General features: G+C 37.1%; 1 protein-coding gene across 1 annotated transcript in view; it reads left to right on the forward strand.

Moving 5' to 3' along the window:
* The window catches only part of PHEX (phosphate regulating endopeptidase homolog X-linked), a 178,351-nt gene that overhangs the window by 108,613 nt on the left and 53,714 nt on the right, over positions 1–16,024 (forward strand). The window contains exons 13-14 of the mRNA XM_023522333.1: positions 3,682–3,759; positions 11,417–11,520. Of these exons, the coding sequence (XP_023378101.1) occupies positions 3,682–3,759; positions 11,417–11,520 (182 nt within the window). The remainder of the gene's footprint in view (positions 1–3,681; positions 3,760–11,416; positions 11,521–16,024) is intronic.

Below are 16,024 nucleotides of genomic sequence, written 5' to 3' on the forward strand. Positions count from 1 at the left end.
AGGGACATTTGGCAATATCTGGAGACATTTTTGATTGTCACAACTTGGTGTGGGGGGTTTGTTACTATTGGCCATCTAGTGTATAGAAGCCAGAGATACTGCTAAATATCCTTCAGGACAGCTCCCACAACAGAATTATCTGGCCCAAAATGTCAATAGTGCTAAGGTTGAGAAACTCTGGTCTAAAGGCAGAAGGTATGTGCCAGGCGAGTCTCTCCTCTTTTAAATTGAATTTTTGGAAGTGGAACTAGGACTTCGTTATATGTCATTGGCCAGAATCTTATCCCACAGCGAACTCTAGTTACAAAAGAAGCTAGAGGATGCAGCTATTTTTTGTCACCCTGAGCAGAATTGGGGTCTGATAGTAGGAGAATGAAAGTAGAATGGATATTGGGTAGACAATAGGTGGTCGTCATGTGCAGCCCCTTTCCACAGGTTTGTTTAAGGAAAACTCTAGAGTTTTTGATGAGCCGCAAGGAGTGTAGGATATGTGTTTTTTTTTGTTTGTTTGTTTGTTTGTTTTTGCTGGACATAATATGCAGTCTCTTGTGTATTTATACCACCATTCTCTCAGTATTTGCAGTAGGACTTGCCTTTCCTTCTTGCCCATGTAGCCCATGGGGTAGTTGATTTCAGGCTGCCTCACTAATACTTTACCCTTCAACAAGCTGCCATCAAACTGTTGGTGCTTCATTCCTCCCATTCTGAAAAAGTTAGAAAGTGATGTGATTACTATTTCCATGAAAGGTTATATCAGTTAGAGTTTATTCAGGAAAAAGGATGAACTTTTAAGTACATCAATCAGGAAGATACGCAATATGGGGAATTGGAGGCTTATGTAACCATTGGGAGGGCTGAGGAATGAAGGGGAGAGTCTGCCAATGATCTCTGCTGCCCTCACACAAAAGGGGTCTTCTTAGGAGAATGCCTGGAAGCTGCTGGCAAAGGCTGTATCTGCTGACTACGGATGCCCTGTGTCTGCCCATGGCTACCAACAGCAAATGAATAAATAGCATCTCCTTCTCTTCTACCTTTCAAATCTCCCATGAGTGCTTCTCTTTGGCAGAGTCTAACCTGAAGCCATGCTTCATGGGATTTTGGGAGATGTAGTTCTGAAGCTTCTCAGGGAAGAATGGAGAATGGGGTTGGGTGGGATGATATGGAATTGACAACTAACTGGCAGAAGGAGCATTTGAGTTTGACTAAAGGCATATGTACACAGCACATTTTGGGAAGAAGAGCCTTCTATTAAGATATTGGCAATGTTGCTACCGGTATTATCACCTTTATCTATGTGTCCTTGGGAGGTGGATAGAGATTCTTTGTATTGCTGTTCTGGCCCGTTTCAAGTCATGGCGTTTCTAACTAAATAATTAAAAAGGATTCAATGACCTGCATATACAGTGCAGAAGGTAATATATTCTGTGAAGCTCCATAGTGCAATGGGGGTCCCAGAGCATGAGGTTTGAAAAAATAATGCATAATTCACCAGCATGCTTCAGAAAGACCAGTGTTCAGAAAACAATTGTGGATGACTCAACTTATATAGTTCTTTATTTTTGGAGGAACTATCTGAAGCTCTTTATTTGCTGTAGTCATGCATGTGACTTGTGGTGAGCTGATAAAATACAGTGAGGTATTAAATACAGTGAAGAAAATAATAAAACAATCTTGGAACAAGGTAACCTGTAGACATATGACGTATTGTTTGGTGTTGAGGGGAGAGTTGTAACTTCTAGTTATCTGGTATCTGGGTCACATCAGGCTTTCAGTGTAACTCAAGGGGTTTTGAAGGCTGAATTTGATTTATGCTATATTTGAGTCACTGGAACAGCAAAACTCATTATGACTGTGTCCTACGGCACTTGTAAAATCCTCTCTGAGTCTTGAGTTTCAGGTTTCTGCTGATAGTTAATATTTGAATTATCTCAAAGAAGATAAGGAAAATGTACTATCTTATTCTATTTATTTCTTGAGCGAGGAAAATTGAAAGGAACTAAAGGAAAAAAAAAACTCGTTACCAAGAGCAGTGTGCAAAGGTCATTGGTTTTGCTTTGCTGGAATAAAACCAATGTGTTTGGGTTGCCTGGTGTCTTATGTTGGGTCTTCTGGAGGCAAAGCTGAAGATTAGGGTTCGTGTGCAAGTGATTTATGATTTATTCAGCAAGTGCTCCCGAGAGCAACCAGCAAGGGAATGGAGGAAGCCAGACAGGGAAGGGTGAGAGACAGGCAAGGATGCAATTTCAGGGTGTCTCAGACAGCCTGATCATGCAGGGAACTCTGGAGTGCAAATTATACCTCATGGTTTGCTCTTAATTGCAGCATAGGAGCTGGGCTTTCATACTCCTGCTATAGTCAGTCATTAGCTGAGGGCTGCTGGGATGGAAGTGGGGGCCAAAGGCAGATAAACTCCCAGAGGTCTTCAAAGAGTCTCAGGTGCTGGCCATTAGAAAATAAAAAGGACATAGAAGCTTGGGAGGGATGAATAGAAGTGATAAAAGTGATCCCAGGGGATCTGGGCAGAACCCCACCAATGTACTTACTCTTTGAGCAAGCCGCTCTTTTGTTTCTGTGAAACTCAGAATCTGGGAAGAAGAGAGAGACAAATTTTTGCGTGGAACTGTAAAGTTTCCCTAGAGCAAAGGTTGGGAAACCTTTTCTATAAAGGACCAGGTAGTAAGTATTTGATGCTTTGTGGGCCACAGGGTTTCTGTCCCAGCTAGTCAACAGCACTGTTGTAGTGCAAAAGCAGCCATATATATTACAGGTAAATGAGTGGGCACAACAGTATTCCAATAAAACTTCATAAAAACAGATAATGAGGGGAAAGAAGGTACTAGATATGGCTTAGGGCCGGTAGTTGGCCTGTCCCTGCTCTGGAGGCTCCTTGTATGCACCAAAGTTGATTTTTCCTTTATCTGTTCCCTATATGCTTCAAAACACAGAGAATGGTTAGTATGACTATCAAAAGGATGGTTATGATGCCTCTTAGTCTGGACCCCTTGTCTCCAGTCTTTCTGGCATCCTGGCCATCATTCATGTTGTACAGATAATGTTGCTGAAGGGTGACTCATCTAATTTTACTCCTGCTAAATGTATTTACTTCTCTCTAATTGTAAAATTAAATCTAGACTCTTTAGCATGGTATTTGGGAAACCCTGTGATCTGGCCCAAGCCATTTTTTCTGCACTTTTTTCTGTTCCCCACCACTCGTGCTTTCTAGTACAATTACATCAGCTACTCCATCTCTCCAAGATGCCCTTTGTTTCCATTTCCCTGTCTTTGCCCCTTCTGTTTCTTTTCCTGGAGTGTCCTTCTGCTCAGCCCAGAGTTTTGAAATCCTAACCATTCTCAAAGACTCAGTTTGCCCCCAACCGCCATTAAGCATTCACCCATGAGTTAATAGTCTCTGCTTTGGACTTTGATAACAATATCATTTATTTCTACTAAAACTTGTATTTTATTTATATTATACTGTATAGTTCTTTGCTACATTCACTATGTTTTTAGTATTTGAGTGGAGGGAACTAAAATTTTTTTTGCCCTTCACAGTGGATTGCATAGAGTAGATAGATATTCAGTAAATGGAGTTTTCAGATGAAGGTTGCATTCTTATATCCTGTGATTATTAATGATTTAAATGCTGAAACTCTGACATCATTTCCTTTTTCCTTTTTATAGGCAAGAGCTGTTTTGGCAAAAGTTGGCTATCCTGAGTTTATAATGAATGATACTCATGTTAATGAAGACCTCAAGGCAGTAAGTGCTAAATTTACTGTATTTTTTTTTTCTGGCAAGTTTTACTGGCCTCATGCCTTTCAACTAACCCAAGTCCAAGCAATTAAACCTGGTGGTGCCAGAAAGCACCAACTTTTGATTCATTTCTTGGCTAGATATTAGCCTCAATATGCCAAGCTTATCATAAGATTTAGAGCAGATTCAAAATAAAGGAAGTGGCAGAAAAAATGTATAACTGAGTAGGTACCTTAAAGTAAATGGACTTGGACTCGGCCTAATTCGATCATAAAGAAAAGAACTGAGCAATTCAAGTATTTTACAATTAGTGGACGTGTTCTAGTGGCGGATGCCTAATGTTTGTTAAGCAATCTTTATGTGTTTCATTCATATTAAATGACTAGTAATAAATCTGCCTACTGGGAGTTAACTTCATTAAACTTTATGAGTGTTTTTGCAAATTAAGTGCATATACATATGACTATAATTTATTGTGAGTTGGACTGTATATTTGCAGTAAGTTACTGATGAAGGAATAGTAATAATTCTTTTTTATTTCAGTATTTTGGGACATATATTTTCCAGTAGATATATTCATTACAGGCCTTTCTAATCACACCCACTGTTATTTTATTTCCTACAAATAGTTCTGGTAAAGAACTTTGATTCCTCACAAAACCCCTGTTTTTACCATTCACTAGATTTTGTTGGAAAAGTAGTTTTTTGGAATTCTTTAAATAACTATGGTTTTAAGTTATATCTCTTTCCTGAAATTGTGGTTTGACACGTCGCATATCTGAAAGCAATCCTGGCTTTGTAGATGGGTATCAGAATTTTGTAAGGTTATTCAAAAGTGAAAGAAAGCTTTAAGTAGAAAGTTTCTCCATTTGGCACCAAGACATGGCCTTCCAAAGTATTGATCCAGTTGCTGTGGAATAAAATAATTAAGCTTCACAGTATCTCAAAGCTCACACAGCCCATCTTATACATTGTTTTGATGCTGAAAAGTTTCACTATTGTCATGATAATTAAAAGTACTGATGCACTTGACACATTCATGTATGTTATCTTTTACGTCCCACAGTGATTTTGTGAAGTAGATGGCATTTAGGCCCATTTTACAGAAAAAGGCATAGAGACTCAGTGAAGTTAAGTGATTTCTTCAGCGCCCCACAGAGTGTCAGAGCCAGGACTGAAATCTGGGCCCAGGAAGCTCTGCCTGCATTCTGAGAAGGGGTTTTGCAGGGTCCTTGTCAGGCAGCTGTGCTGGAGGGACAGAGGAGTGGGTTTGAAGAATTGGTGGGAGCTGCTTTCCCAGAGCTGGTTGGAAGGGAGAAGAGAAGAGGGGAGGTCGTATTGTCAAGTGGTTGACAGCACAGGCTTTGGAGTGATTCTGCCTCTTCCACTTACTAGTTGTTTGGTTTTGTGCAGGTTGCATAACGTCAGTTAGCTTCCCTTTGGTTATCTGGATACTGGAGATAATAAGCAAGTCTTAGTATTGTTGGGATGATCGAATGAGATTATATAAAATGAAAAAGCACCTAGCATAATGTCTGGCACATAAACAGCCTCTCTGTAAATAGTAGCTCTTCCTTTGTGGATCAGTGTGAGAACTGTTAGTGCTAAGAAGAACATCACTAGGGTGCAAGGTACCTTAGCAGGAGAACCTGGATTTCATACCGAATTTAAGGACTGACTGAATGCAGTACCTTTTGTGAAAAGAAACCAGATGTCAAATAGGATGCAATGTTGGGTATGTTTCCTCGTTTCTCTAGGGCTTGAACTGAAGCCATTAGACACCAAGATTTTTAAGCACTTTTGTGAAGAAATGGCTTTCATGACTCATTGCCAGAGCAGACACAATTACACCCAAGAGTTTCTAACAGTTTAAAAAACAGACGGTGAAAAAAAATTCAAATACATGAAATAAAAATACATTTGTGTTCAGAAGCTGATAGAGAAAATGAATAAAACCCAACTTGAAACTAGGTAAAGGATGCTTGATGTGATAGTAGTAATGTCACTGAGGTTAATAGCAAAAGGACTAAAGTATTGCAGGTACACAATAGGACTGTTTTCAGTTCATGTAGAAACATGTAGATAAGGACTACTGTAGTGCCTACCAGAAATTTCTGGTTATTTAAGCTCTGAGCATGAGAGGCTTTTACAAATGAAAAACAGCTTGCTTTATTTGACACAAGTGAAGATATGATTCATCACGTACTAACACAAAAGGAAAGAGGATAGAGATTAGGTAATGGATGAGACGAAGGTCAAGCAGAAAGGTTGAAAACTGAAGTTGGGCCCATGCAGAGATAAGAGCAGATGGAAAAGCACCAAGAAGCAAATGTAAAGAATTAGAGAAAAAAAATGTGTTCCCCTCTGAAGATGACAAGGTAAACTGAGATACCCAGCAAAGTGTTTCTGAACAACAGTCTTTCTGTAGTCTTTGAAAAGAGCAAGAAGAAAGGAAATGCCCTTTATGTGAACCCCCAGTAGCAGGTAGGAAAGCTTGCTAGTTAGCCTCAAAAGGTAGACTTTAGTCCATTTTCAGATTAGCCTTATGCAGTGTTCCTTCACTGATCCTTGATGGAAATAGACTCAAGAATGAGTTGATAGCAATTTTGTAAAGGTTGCTGTATCAGCTGGGAAAGCCAAAACCACACTAGGTATTTCAGAGCCAGGAGATTTAATACAGGAAATAGGTTGGAAGGCAGAAATCAGGAAGGTGAGGTAAACCAGAGATTAATAACTTCAGGAAGCAGCTCCCACCCCTGTGTCTAGGGGCACAAAAGGGAGGAGGTGATGATAGTATCATCACTTAGGAGAGCAGAGGAGAAACTGCCACTTCAGAGCTTCCAGGGTCATTGTCAGAAGAAGAAAGAGGGGAGAGAGAATGAAAGAGACCAAACACAGCATCCTTTCCCCTCCTGCCTCCTGCTCATTTCCCCTAATGCCTCCTCTTGGCAGGAAGCCAACTGGCAGTGAAGCCTGGGAAACAGAGTTTTCAGATTCCCTGCCCCTGCATTGTAGAAAGGACTAAAAGGGTGGACATGTTTCTGAGAGACGACGGATAAATAATAGGCACCTTAGGCATTTTACTCATTCTTGTAAAAGCCAGTGGAGAATTGCAGTAGAGACTAAAGTCAGATTCACAGCTGACCTCCATTTACTCACAAAAATTAGATATGGATAACTTTTCAGAGAAGGTCAATGGTTCTGGTGAGTGATACACACATATGTAAACATATAAATATGCATATAGAGATATATAGATATTAAAATATCCTCTGGAGTGGGTCTTGGTCTGCTCTGGCCAATGGAGCACTCGTGTGTGTGTGTGTGTGCGCGCACGCATTATAAATGACAGAGAGTGCTACTGTCACTATGCAAGAGTGAGGTGATATTTAGGTGGAATGCTCCACAAAGACAGGTTATTAAAATATTGAAATAATTCTGTACTATTTGGTAAAAAGTCAAAATAAACCTTGCCCTCTGCTCTCCCAAGTGATCTCTGACTACCATGGCCTCAGAGAACCAAGGATAGGCGCTGGAGGGAGTTGTCTGCCAGCCTTCCATCCAGCCCTCTCTGACTCCCACACACTGGCCTTCATCTAGAGTGCTTCAGCAGCTGGAGCAGACCAAGACTTTCCTTTACCTCTGGTGGTGGTGACAGGGCATCTATTTCCATCTGGTTCCTGGCTAGTGTGCTAATGACTGCTACTTCAGAGTCACTCTTATGTGGCTGCTGTGGGAACTGCATCTTCCACAGTGTACCACATACGTAGGTGGTTAAACATTTTGAACATCACTTCTGTATGTATGTACACTCACACACATACACGTACTACTTATGGGCAAAGCCATCTAAACACAACAATCTTGCATATTACTTTGCTATTTAAATAAGAGAAAACGTAAATATAAAATCTGGATCCATCAAGTATTCAGCAAATTGTTTGGGTGCCTAATATAAAATCTTTCATGTACGCATTTGGATATATCTGTGAATATCTTTAAATGGATTTAGCATAAACAAAAAATATCCTAGAATCTAACTTCTTATTTGACTTATGTAATGATTTATCAGCACGTACTTACTGATTCTATGGAGAAGCTGAGCACGCTTCCTTGTTCTGTCCTTATTATGTGTTCCTTACGTTTGGCAGGGGGTATAGCTTTGTTCTTCCGTTCAGTCTGTGGCATTTGGTGTTTGCCATTCAGGATAGGATTTCCAAGAAGAGAAATGCAGATTCCCCTAAATTTTATGATCTGGACAGCTATTCCTAGGAAATGACAGGAAAGCTCTAATTAGTTCTCCAAAGGTCATTCAATTGAAAAGTCAGGAGATGGAATTGATTGAAAATCATTATCAACTTGACCTGGATTTTCACCAGTAACTGACAAGACAAGAGGTTTTTGAGCCAATTATTGTCCTTTGCAGAGTTTAAACATTTTTTTGAAGATTACAAGTGGTTTTAAAATATTCATGTGCATTCATTCTTGTTGCTATATATAGAACAAGCAGGACTTTCCCAGTGGTTGCTGAGTTTCATAGTTTTTTTCTCACTCAGGGGCTTAATGAAATATTTGACATCATCAAAGTATTTTCACATGGTGGAAAATTTGGGAACTAGAGAAAAGGAATGAAAAAGCACCCATAATATTGGTATTCAAACATAATAATACAAACTTTTAGTGTGTTATTTTGTGTCTATTTTTGTATAGCTGTAATTGATGTTTATATATAATTTTGTATACTGACCTTTGTAGTTAACATATTGTTTTGTCCTTGTCTTCTGTAGCTGTCATTACCATTATTTTAACAGCTGTATGATATTAAGTAAACTGTACCATGATTTATTTAATCACTGCTTTTCCTTTCATTGTAATCCTTAATGTCCCCTCCTCCTTCCTTGTGCTCTTTCTGTTGAATCACTTTTTTTTTAAATTAGGGTCAATGAAAACACTGAAGTAGGAGCCCAATGATTTTGACTGAATGCTTTAATAAATTTCATAATCTCTCTACCTCCGTTTCTACCTATCACATGGGAATACAGTGGCTGGCCCCTCCCTACCCTTAAACACTTAACCTGTCTCACGGGAAAAGATAACATTTGTCCCCTATTACCTGTGACTTCCATGAAATAAATGAATAGATCAACTAAACCAGGCTAAGAAATAGCAAAAATTCTCAGTTTAATAAAACAGTGTTTAAATTGTTCTTCTAAACATTAATAAGCTGTTAGCAAATTGTAATTACTTACCTCTGAGTTTTCCTCCCCATGGTTATTTCAGTGGCTGCGGTAGGATCTTACTTATTTAAAGTAGTTTTAGACGTAGAACTCTTCTTCCTTCGGAAATTTTTGTTTAGTTTTCCATTTGATATCTGTAGAACAACTTGAATGTCAAGTTATTTTTTCCAGATGAACAGGAAAATCTCATAAATAGCAAACTCTTCTAAAAGTAACTGACCCCACTGATATGATAAAAAAAAAAAGTTAATATTTTTGAAGGAAATTCCTTTGGGAGAATTTCCTGGAAAGTGTTCTGAACCCAAGAAGATATCTGAATTTTCAGTTACAATCATATTCTGAAAGTTCTGGCAGAGCCGTCTTGGGAACAAAAGCTGAAAAAGGCTAAGGATTGAACAGTAGACTTTTTTTTTTTTAACTAAACAATCCAGGAATACATTAGGATTGCTAGACGAAGTTGCTTCCTAAACCAAGGAGCTTACGCTATTTCTGAGGCTGAGTATAAACATCTGTGTTAAAATATAATCAGTCGTAAGATTTTTTTTATGAGAAAGCATCTCAAACATTGGAAAAGTATTAAAATCATATTTTGAACACCTCTACCTTTAACCAATATTAAACATATTGCCATATAACTTTATACATGCAAACACATTTTAAATGAATAAAACAAATACATTGGAAATTCTCTGTGTAATTGTCTTTGACCTAATGTCCTTCGTCTTTATCTACCTTCTTCCTTAGATATAACCACTACTTTGAATTCAGTGTTTATCATTTTCATGCATTTCTTTATGCTTTTGCTACATAGATACATGTCCATAAACAACACATAGTATTGTTTTGTTTTACATGTTCTAAAACTTAAAATTCTCTCATCCATGCAACTTGTCTTATTTACTCAGCATTGCTTTTGAGGTTATTTCGTGTTCACGCATACAGACCATTTGTTTAAACTGCTGTATTGTTTTTCATTGTGTGACTATACCACCATTTATCAGCCACTCCTGTAAGAGGATTGAGTGACAATTTAAAGTCATATCTTGTTTTACTTGTTGGCCAAGTAAAACACCAAGGATGCCAGAAATTGCTACTTTCATTCCTGCCTTTCTCCCTGTGCCTTTAGTTATTTTACTCCTTTCTTTATATTTCAGCCAGGTCCCTGGAAAGATTAAGATGAATCACTAACAAAAGTTACTCTACAGACATAATGAGTACCCACAATATGTTAGAGAAGAGATAAACCTGAGCCAGACATTGGCCAACAAATAGGCTACTGTCAAGTCTGTGATCATCAAGTTGTGTACAGATACATTCATATCTGTACTGTAATGCCTGTGGGTCTCATATGCATTCACTTGCTATATTTTAAGTTTTGCTTTTAAAATTTTACAAAAATTAAAAAATTTTACAAAACTAAAAATTTTTAAATTAAATTTACAAAAATATTACAGCTAATAAGAATTTGATTACTCTTGGTTATTTGTTTATTCAAATGTTTATCTTATTTTATTTGCTACAGTCATATATTATAAAACCAAAGCATTAGAAAGTATTACAAACCATTGTTTTTAGTATTGCATAGATGTTATTTATAAAATTTAGGTTAAGTACTGCTAATTTTGTAGATAAAGTGCCCACAAAATTGAAATGGTTTGCCATTCTCTTTCCAAAAAAAGGAAAGGACTCAAGAATCAATTATGTCTGTTTTCCTATTTTAATAGACAACATTGTCGTGAGACATCAACTTCTTGTTTTCCCGTGCAAGCTGTAATCTATGATTGCCTCTGTAATTTCATTACTTTTTAGTGACCAGAGTATTTTGAGTGTTGATTAATAAGTTCTATTAATAATTAAATTATTCTTGTGACTCCATTGTGCTTGGGTTGGAAAATAAGTCTCTGAATTGCTTTCAATTTTTTTCTTCATGAACAAAGGCCGATTACAGTAAACTGGATTTTAACATTTGACTGAATCATCATCTATAAGTTAAATGAGATTGCGGCTTACTAGACTGAATGTTATTAGAAGAACCTACGTGACAGATAAAATGCACATTTAAGAAAAGATCAAGGACTCATGTGGGCCAAGAAATTTCAAACCTAAGATAATATGTTCTATAAGGGTTAAAGTAGATGTTTCTGTTATAAAGCAAATGAAACACATTGTAAATTACTGTAACTTCTCTTGTTTCTAACTGTGATCCAGAAATGACTATATTGATTTTTGAACTTTTTATTTTAAAAGAAAATCACCGAGATTAAATTTCATGGCTTTGTGAATACTGGGTTGACCGATGATGGCTGAGAGATGCTATGAGGAGTGCAGCTTCTCTGTTGACCGCTTATTTGTGTGCTGAAGTCTTTTTTAAGAGCCATCTTTTACCTGCACTTAGAACAACGATTGTTGTGGTTTGTTTTATTCAGATCAAGTTTTCAGAATCTGACTACTTTGGCAACGTCCTGCAAACTCGCAAGTATTTAGCACAGTCTGATTTCTTCTGGCTGAGAAAAGCTGTTCCAAAAACAGAGTGAGTAAAAAAAAAAATAATGAAGTGAAGTAGATGAAAATGTTGGTGGTAAGTAGAGTCTCTTTAGATCAAACTTTCTAATTCCCCTCAAGTCAGAGTATCTGGCTCACCAGTTATCTTGGTTGGGTAAAATCTGTGTTGTGTTTTGGAAACTCTTATTTCTGATATTATATGAAACAGTTGTTCATTCTCATTATGGCTCCGCCACTCCTAGCATCAACATGGATCAAAAGAAAGCTCATTAGAATGTAGATGTTCAAATCATTTCTAGATCTTGTTACGAAAAAAATCTATATGTATATATATAACAGATTTCTCTAGAATTTCACACTCAGGTAGAAACTTTTGAAGATCTTAAAGAACAAATGTTTTTAAAATAAAGTGTGATTACAAATGTAGAAGTAATTGTATAATTATGAAGTAACCAGAGGTTATTTGCTGAGGTAATGAGTGTCAAAGAACTGATAGCTCTATTATTTTCCTCCAGTAGTAGTTATGATTTATTCCCCTTCTTCCCAGTTGCCTGTATAAACTTTCCCTACAGGTAAGAAAGTTTCCCTAGGAACTTTTGGGGCCAGGGCCAGCCATGATTTCCTTCCCTAGCAAAATGGTGATGATGATGATAGCAGCTAACAATTATTATATGTTTATAGTGTGCCAAGAAGTGCTTTACATGTATTAATTCATTTTATTCTCTTATTAATTCCATGAGGTCCAGGTCCTATTTGTTATCCCCATTTTACAAATGAATAGAGGGTTACAACTGAGAAATTCTTCAGCTTAGGTTTAGATTACTTTTTGTTCTTGCCTGCTGGTACTTTTGACTCTGTTCTGCTATGGCCCTCTTCTCCAATGTATTTATTTATCTCTTTGTTCTCCAGATTGGATAATTCTGTTGACCTATCTTCAAATTCAGTGATTCTTCCTTGTGCATTCTCAAATTTGCTATCGACTTATCTAACACATTTTAATTTTGATTGTTATACTTTTCAACTCCAGAATTTCTATAATTTTTTATAGTTTCTATTTCCCTGTTTTGATTATTTGTTGAATCACTGTCATCATATTTTCCATTAATTCCTTGAATATAGTTTATTTGAATCCTTTGAACTAATTTGTAATGGCTGTTGTCAAGTCTTTGCTAAATCCAATATCTGGGCTCATTCAGAGTCAATTTTTATTGATTGCTTTTTTTGTTCTTTTTTTTTTGCAAAGCATAATTTTTTGTCATTGCTACAAATGACATTTTAGATAATATATTGTATCAATTGTGGATTCTGATTTATTTTTCTGAAGCTTTTCAAAAAGTAACTTGCTTGGACTTACACTGTAGAATCTGTCTGCCCTATATAGTATGCAGCCGTGGTTGTCTCTGCTCATTGAAAATACTTTTATTTTTATTTTTTATCTTCACTTCCTAGAGTTTGCCCCTGTATCTGCATAGTTTAATGTTCAGGGGATCAGGGCAGAGCTTGCATTCAAACTCATCTAGCCCGTAGGGCTTCTACTCTTTGCCAGTTGGTCTGTGTGGGGGTCAGGGATGCATTCAAATTCATAACCAGTTCTCACTCAGCATTGGATTTTACTTCCTGCTGGGCTCTCTCTGGTTTCCCCTATACATGTGCCTAGTTTTCTAGTCAGCCAGGGATATGTGGAAAGCTTATCTCACCCTTCTATGACTCTTTCAGTTCCAGGATTTTCCTGTTAAATTTCTGGCTGGTCCATCACTCCCCAATGGGAACTGTCACTTCAGGCTAGCAAAGCTGTGGGTTTTTCTCATTTTTTTTTTTTTTTTACCAAATTCACCACTTTTAGCTGATAAAGCTTCAGATTTTCACCCCCACTCCTAATTGAGTTCACTCCCTGTAGCAGCAAAGCTGCTGATTTTCCAGTCAGTCCTACCCTAAGAAAACATAGTTTTCACTGATGGAGCTGGGAAGGATGGGAGCAGTTCCAGGCAAGAAATAATAGACTCCTATTCTACTTAACTTCCAGCTATAGCAGTTTTACAAAATTAATCCTTTTTTCAATTTGTTATTTGCCTTCGATCAATTCCCAGAGCCCTAAATGGTTGTTTGCTGACAGTTTTGTCTAGTTTTGTACTTAATTTTTGTAGAAAGGATTTTTTGACCTTTTCATATCATCATAGCTGGAAGCCTGGTTTCCATGATCACTTTTTTTTTTCATGGCCCACTTTTAAACCTTGGCTGATATTCTGGCTTCCAAATCTTTGGCTGGCTCTCTGGGTCTTTCGTTACTCTACCTTTGAACTCCCTGCTCTATTCTGGCCTCTAGAAACTCGTGGCCCCATACCCTCTCTTGGCTTAAGCTGTGATTACTCTTTCTTAGCCATGATTCTCATCTAGCCATCCCTGCCTTCTGCCCATCAAATCTTCCTACAACACATAACCACAAAGTTAGTTAAAAGTGTTTGACTTAAGGAGTAGGCCTAAACCTGAACCACTCCCCTGCCCATACCTGACTTCAGTCGAAAGCACAAAGGAAGAAAGCAGAAAGCTTTAGAGGTTCTTTGGAAATAAGAGGTAACTGATTTGAAGCCATCTTCTCCACTGTCCTTGGTTCTCTTCCTCTCATCACCATATATCTCTTAGTCCATCTCTCCTACTTCATTCCCAACCTAAATTATTCATTGCAATTTTAGATTTACAGTTTAAAACTAGCTTCTCAAAGCCAGTGACTTCAGCAAATGTTTTCCAATATCCCGCTAAGCATCTACTAATAGTATGGTAGTCATAGATCTATGTATATCATCCTGCCCTTTCAGATTATTCAATTTTTTTTTTTTTTTGCAACTTGTGGAAAACTCAAGGCCCTTACCAGTTGTTTCTGTGACTTTCACGGTCTTCTCAGTGACTCCTCCATATTGGTAATGTTGCCGAGTTAATTTTTTAGTTTCAAAATGATGTTATTCATTTGGGTGTGTAGCAAAACCTGGGTTGTTAATTGAAAAACTCCTACATGTGTCATCTCTAACATCATCCTAAAATACTGATGGGCTGTCAGATTCTAATGGCTTTGACTATTTCTTTTTTTTTTTTCGCATTGTCCATTTTTTTAATTAACAAAGATCTGTATGATTCTCTCTAGAATACCAATTTCGAAAGGTTTCTTTTTTGTCTTTTAAAAAGATTTTTATTAAAATATAGCTAACATACAATATTGTATTAGTTTCCGGTGTCCACCAAAGTTATTCAACATTTGTATACCTAAAGAAGTGATCACTATGATAAGTCAAGTAACCACCTGACACTGTACAACATTATTAAAATATTTTTGACTGTATTCCCTATGCTGTAGATTACAGCCCCCCATGACTTATTTTATAACCAGAAATTTGAACCTCTTATTCTCCTTCACCTGTACTCCCCTTTAAAACTTTTTTCAATATAGTCGACATTAAATATTAATTTATATTGGTTTCAAGTGTACAGCATAGTGGTTAGACATTTATATAATTTACAAAGTGATCTTCCTGATTAGTCTAGTGCCCACCTGGCAATATACAGTTATTACAATATTATCAACTATATTCTCTACGCTGTACTTTTATATCCCTGTGACTATTTTGTAACTATCAATTTGTACTTCTTAATACCTTCAGTTTTGTCACCCAGCACCCCAAATCCCCTCCCATTTTTCAACCATTAGTTCATTCCCTGTATCTGTGAGTCTATTTCTGTTTTGTTTGTTTATTTTGTTCTTTAGATTCCATGTATAAGTGATTTCCTATGGTATTTGTCTTTTTCTGATTGACTTATTTCACTTAGCATAATACCCTCTAGGTCCATCCTTGTTGTTGCAAATGGTAAGATTTCATTTTTATGGACAAGGAATACTCTATTGTATATATGTACTATATCTTCTTTATCCAATTGCCTAATGATGGACACTTAAGTTACTTCCATATCTTGGCTATTGTAAATAGTGTCGCAGTGAACATTGGGGTGCATATATCTTTTTTGAATTACTGTTTTGGTTTTCTTTGGATAAATACCCAGAAGTGGAATTGCAGGGTCATAAGGTAGTTCTATTTTTAAATTTTTGCAGAAACTCTAGACTGTTTTCCATAGTGGCTGTACCAATTTGCAATCCCACCAACGGTGCATGAGGGTTCCCTTTCCTCCACATCCCAGTCATGCTGATGGGTGTGAGGTGATACCTCATTGTGCTTTTAATTTGCATTTCTCTGATGATAGTGATGTTGAGCATCTTTTCATATGTCTGTTGGCCATCTGTATATCCTTTTTGGAGAAATGTCTGTTCAGGTCACCTGCCCTCTTTTTAAATGGATTGTTAGGTTTTTTTTGGTAACTTATTGGAGTTTATTATTGGTGAATATCTTCTTCCATTCAGTAGCTTGTCTTTACATTTTCCTTGCCTATTCTTAACATTTTATTCATGCCTTGGAAAAATACTGGCTGACTTGTGGGCTTAAGCGAATTGTGTGATTTGCATAGTTTTCTTCTCTGTCAATGAAAAGAAA

The sequence above is a fragment of the Pteropus vampyrus genome, unplaced genomic scaffold, assembly GCF_000151845.1.
Source record: "Pteropus vampyrus isolate Shadow unplaced genomic scaffold, Pvam_2.0 Scaffold339, whole genome shotgun sequence".
Taxonomy (NCBI): domain Eukaryota; kingdom Metazoa; phylum Chordata; class Mammalia; order Chiroptera; family Pteropodidae; genus Pteropus; species Pteropus vampyrus.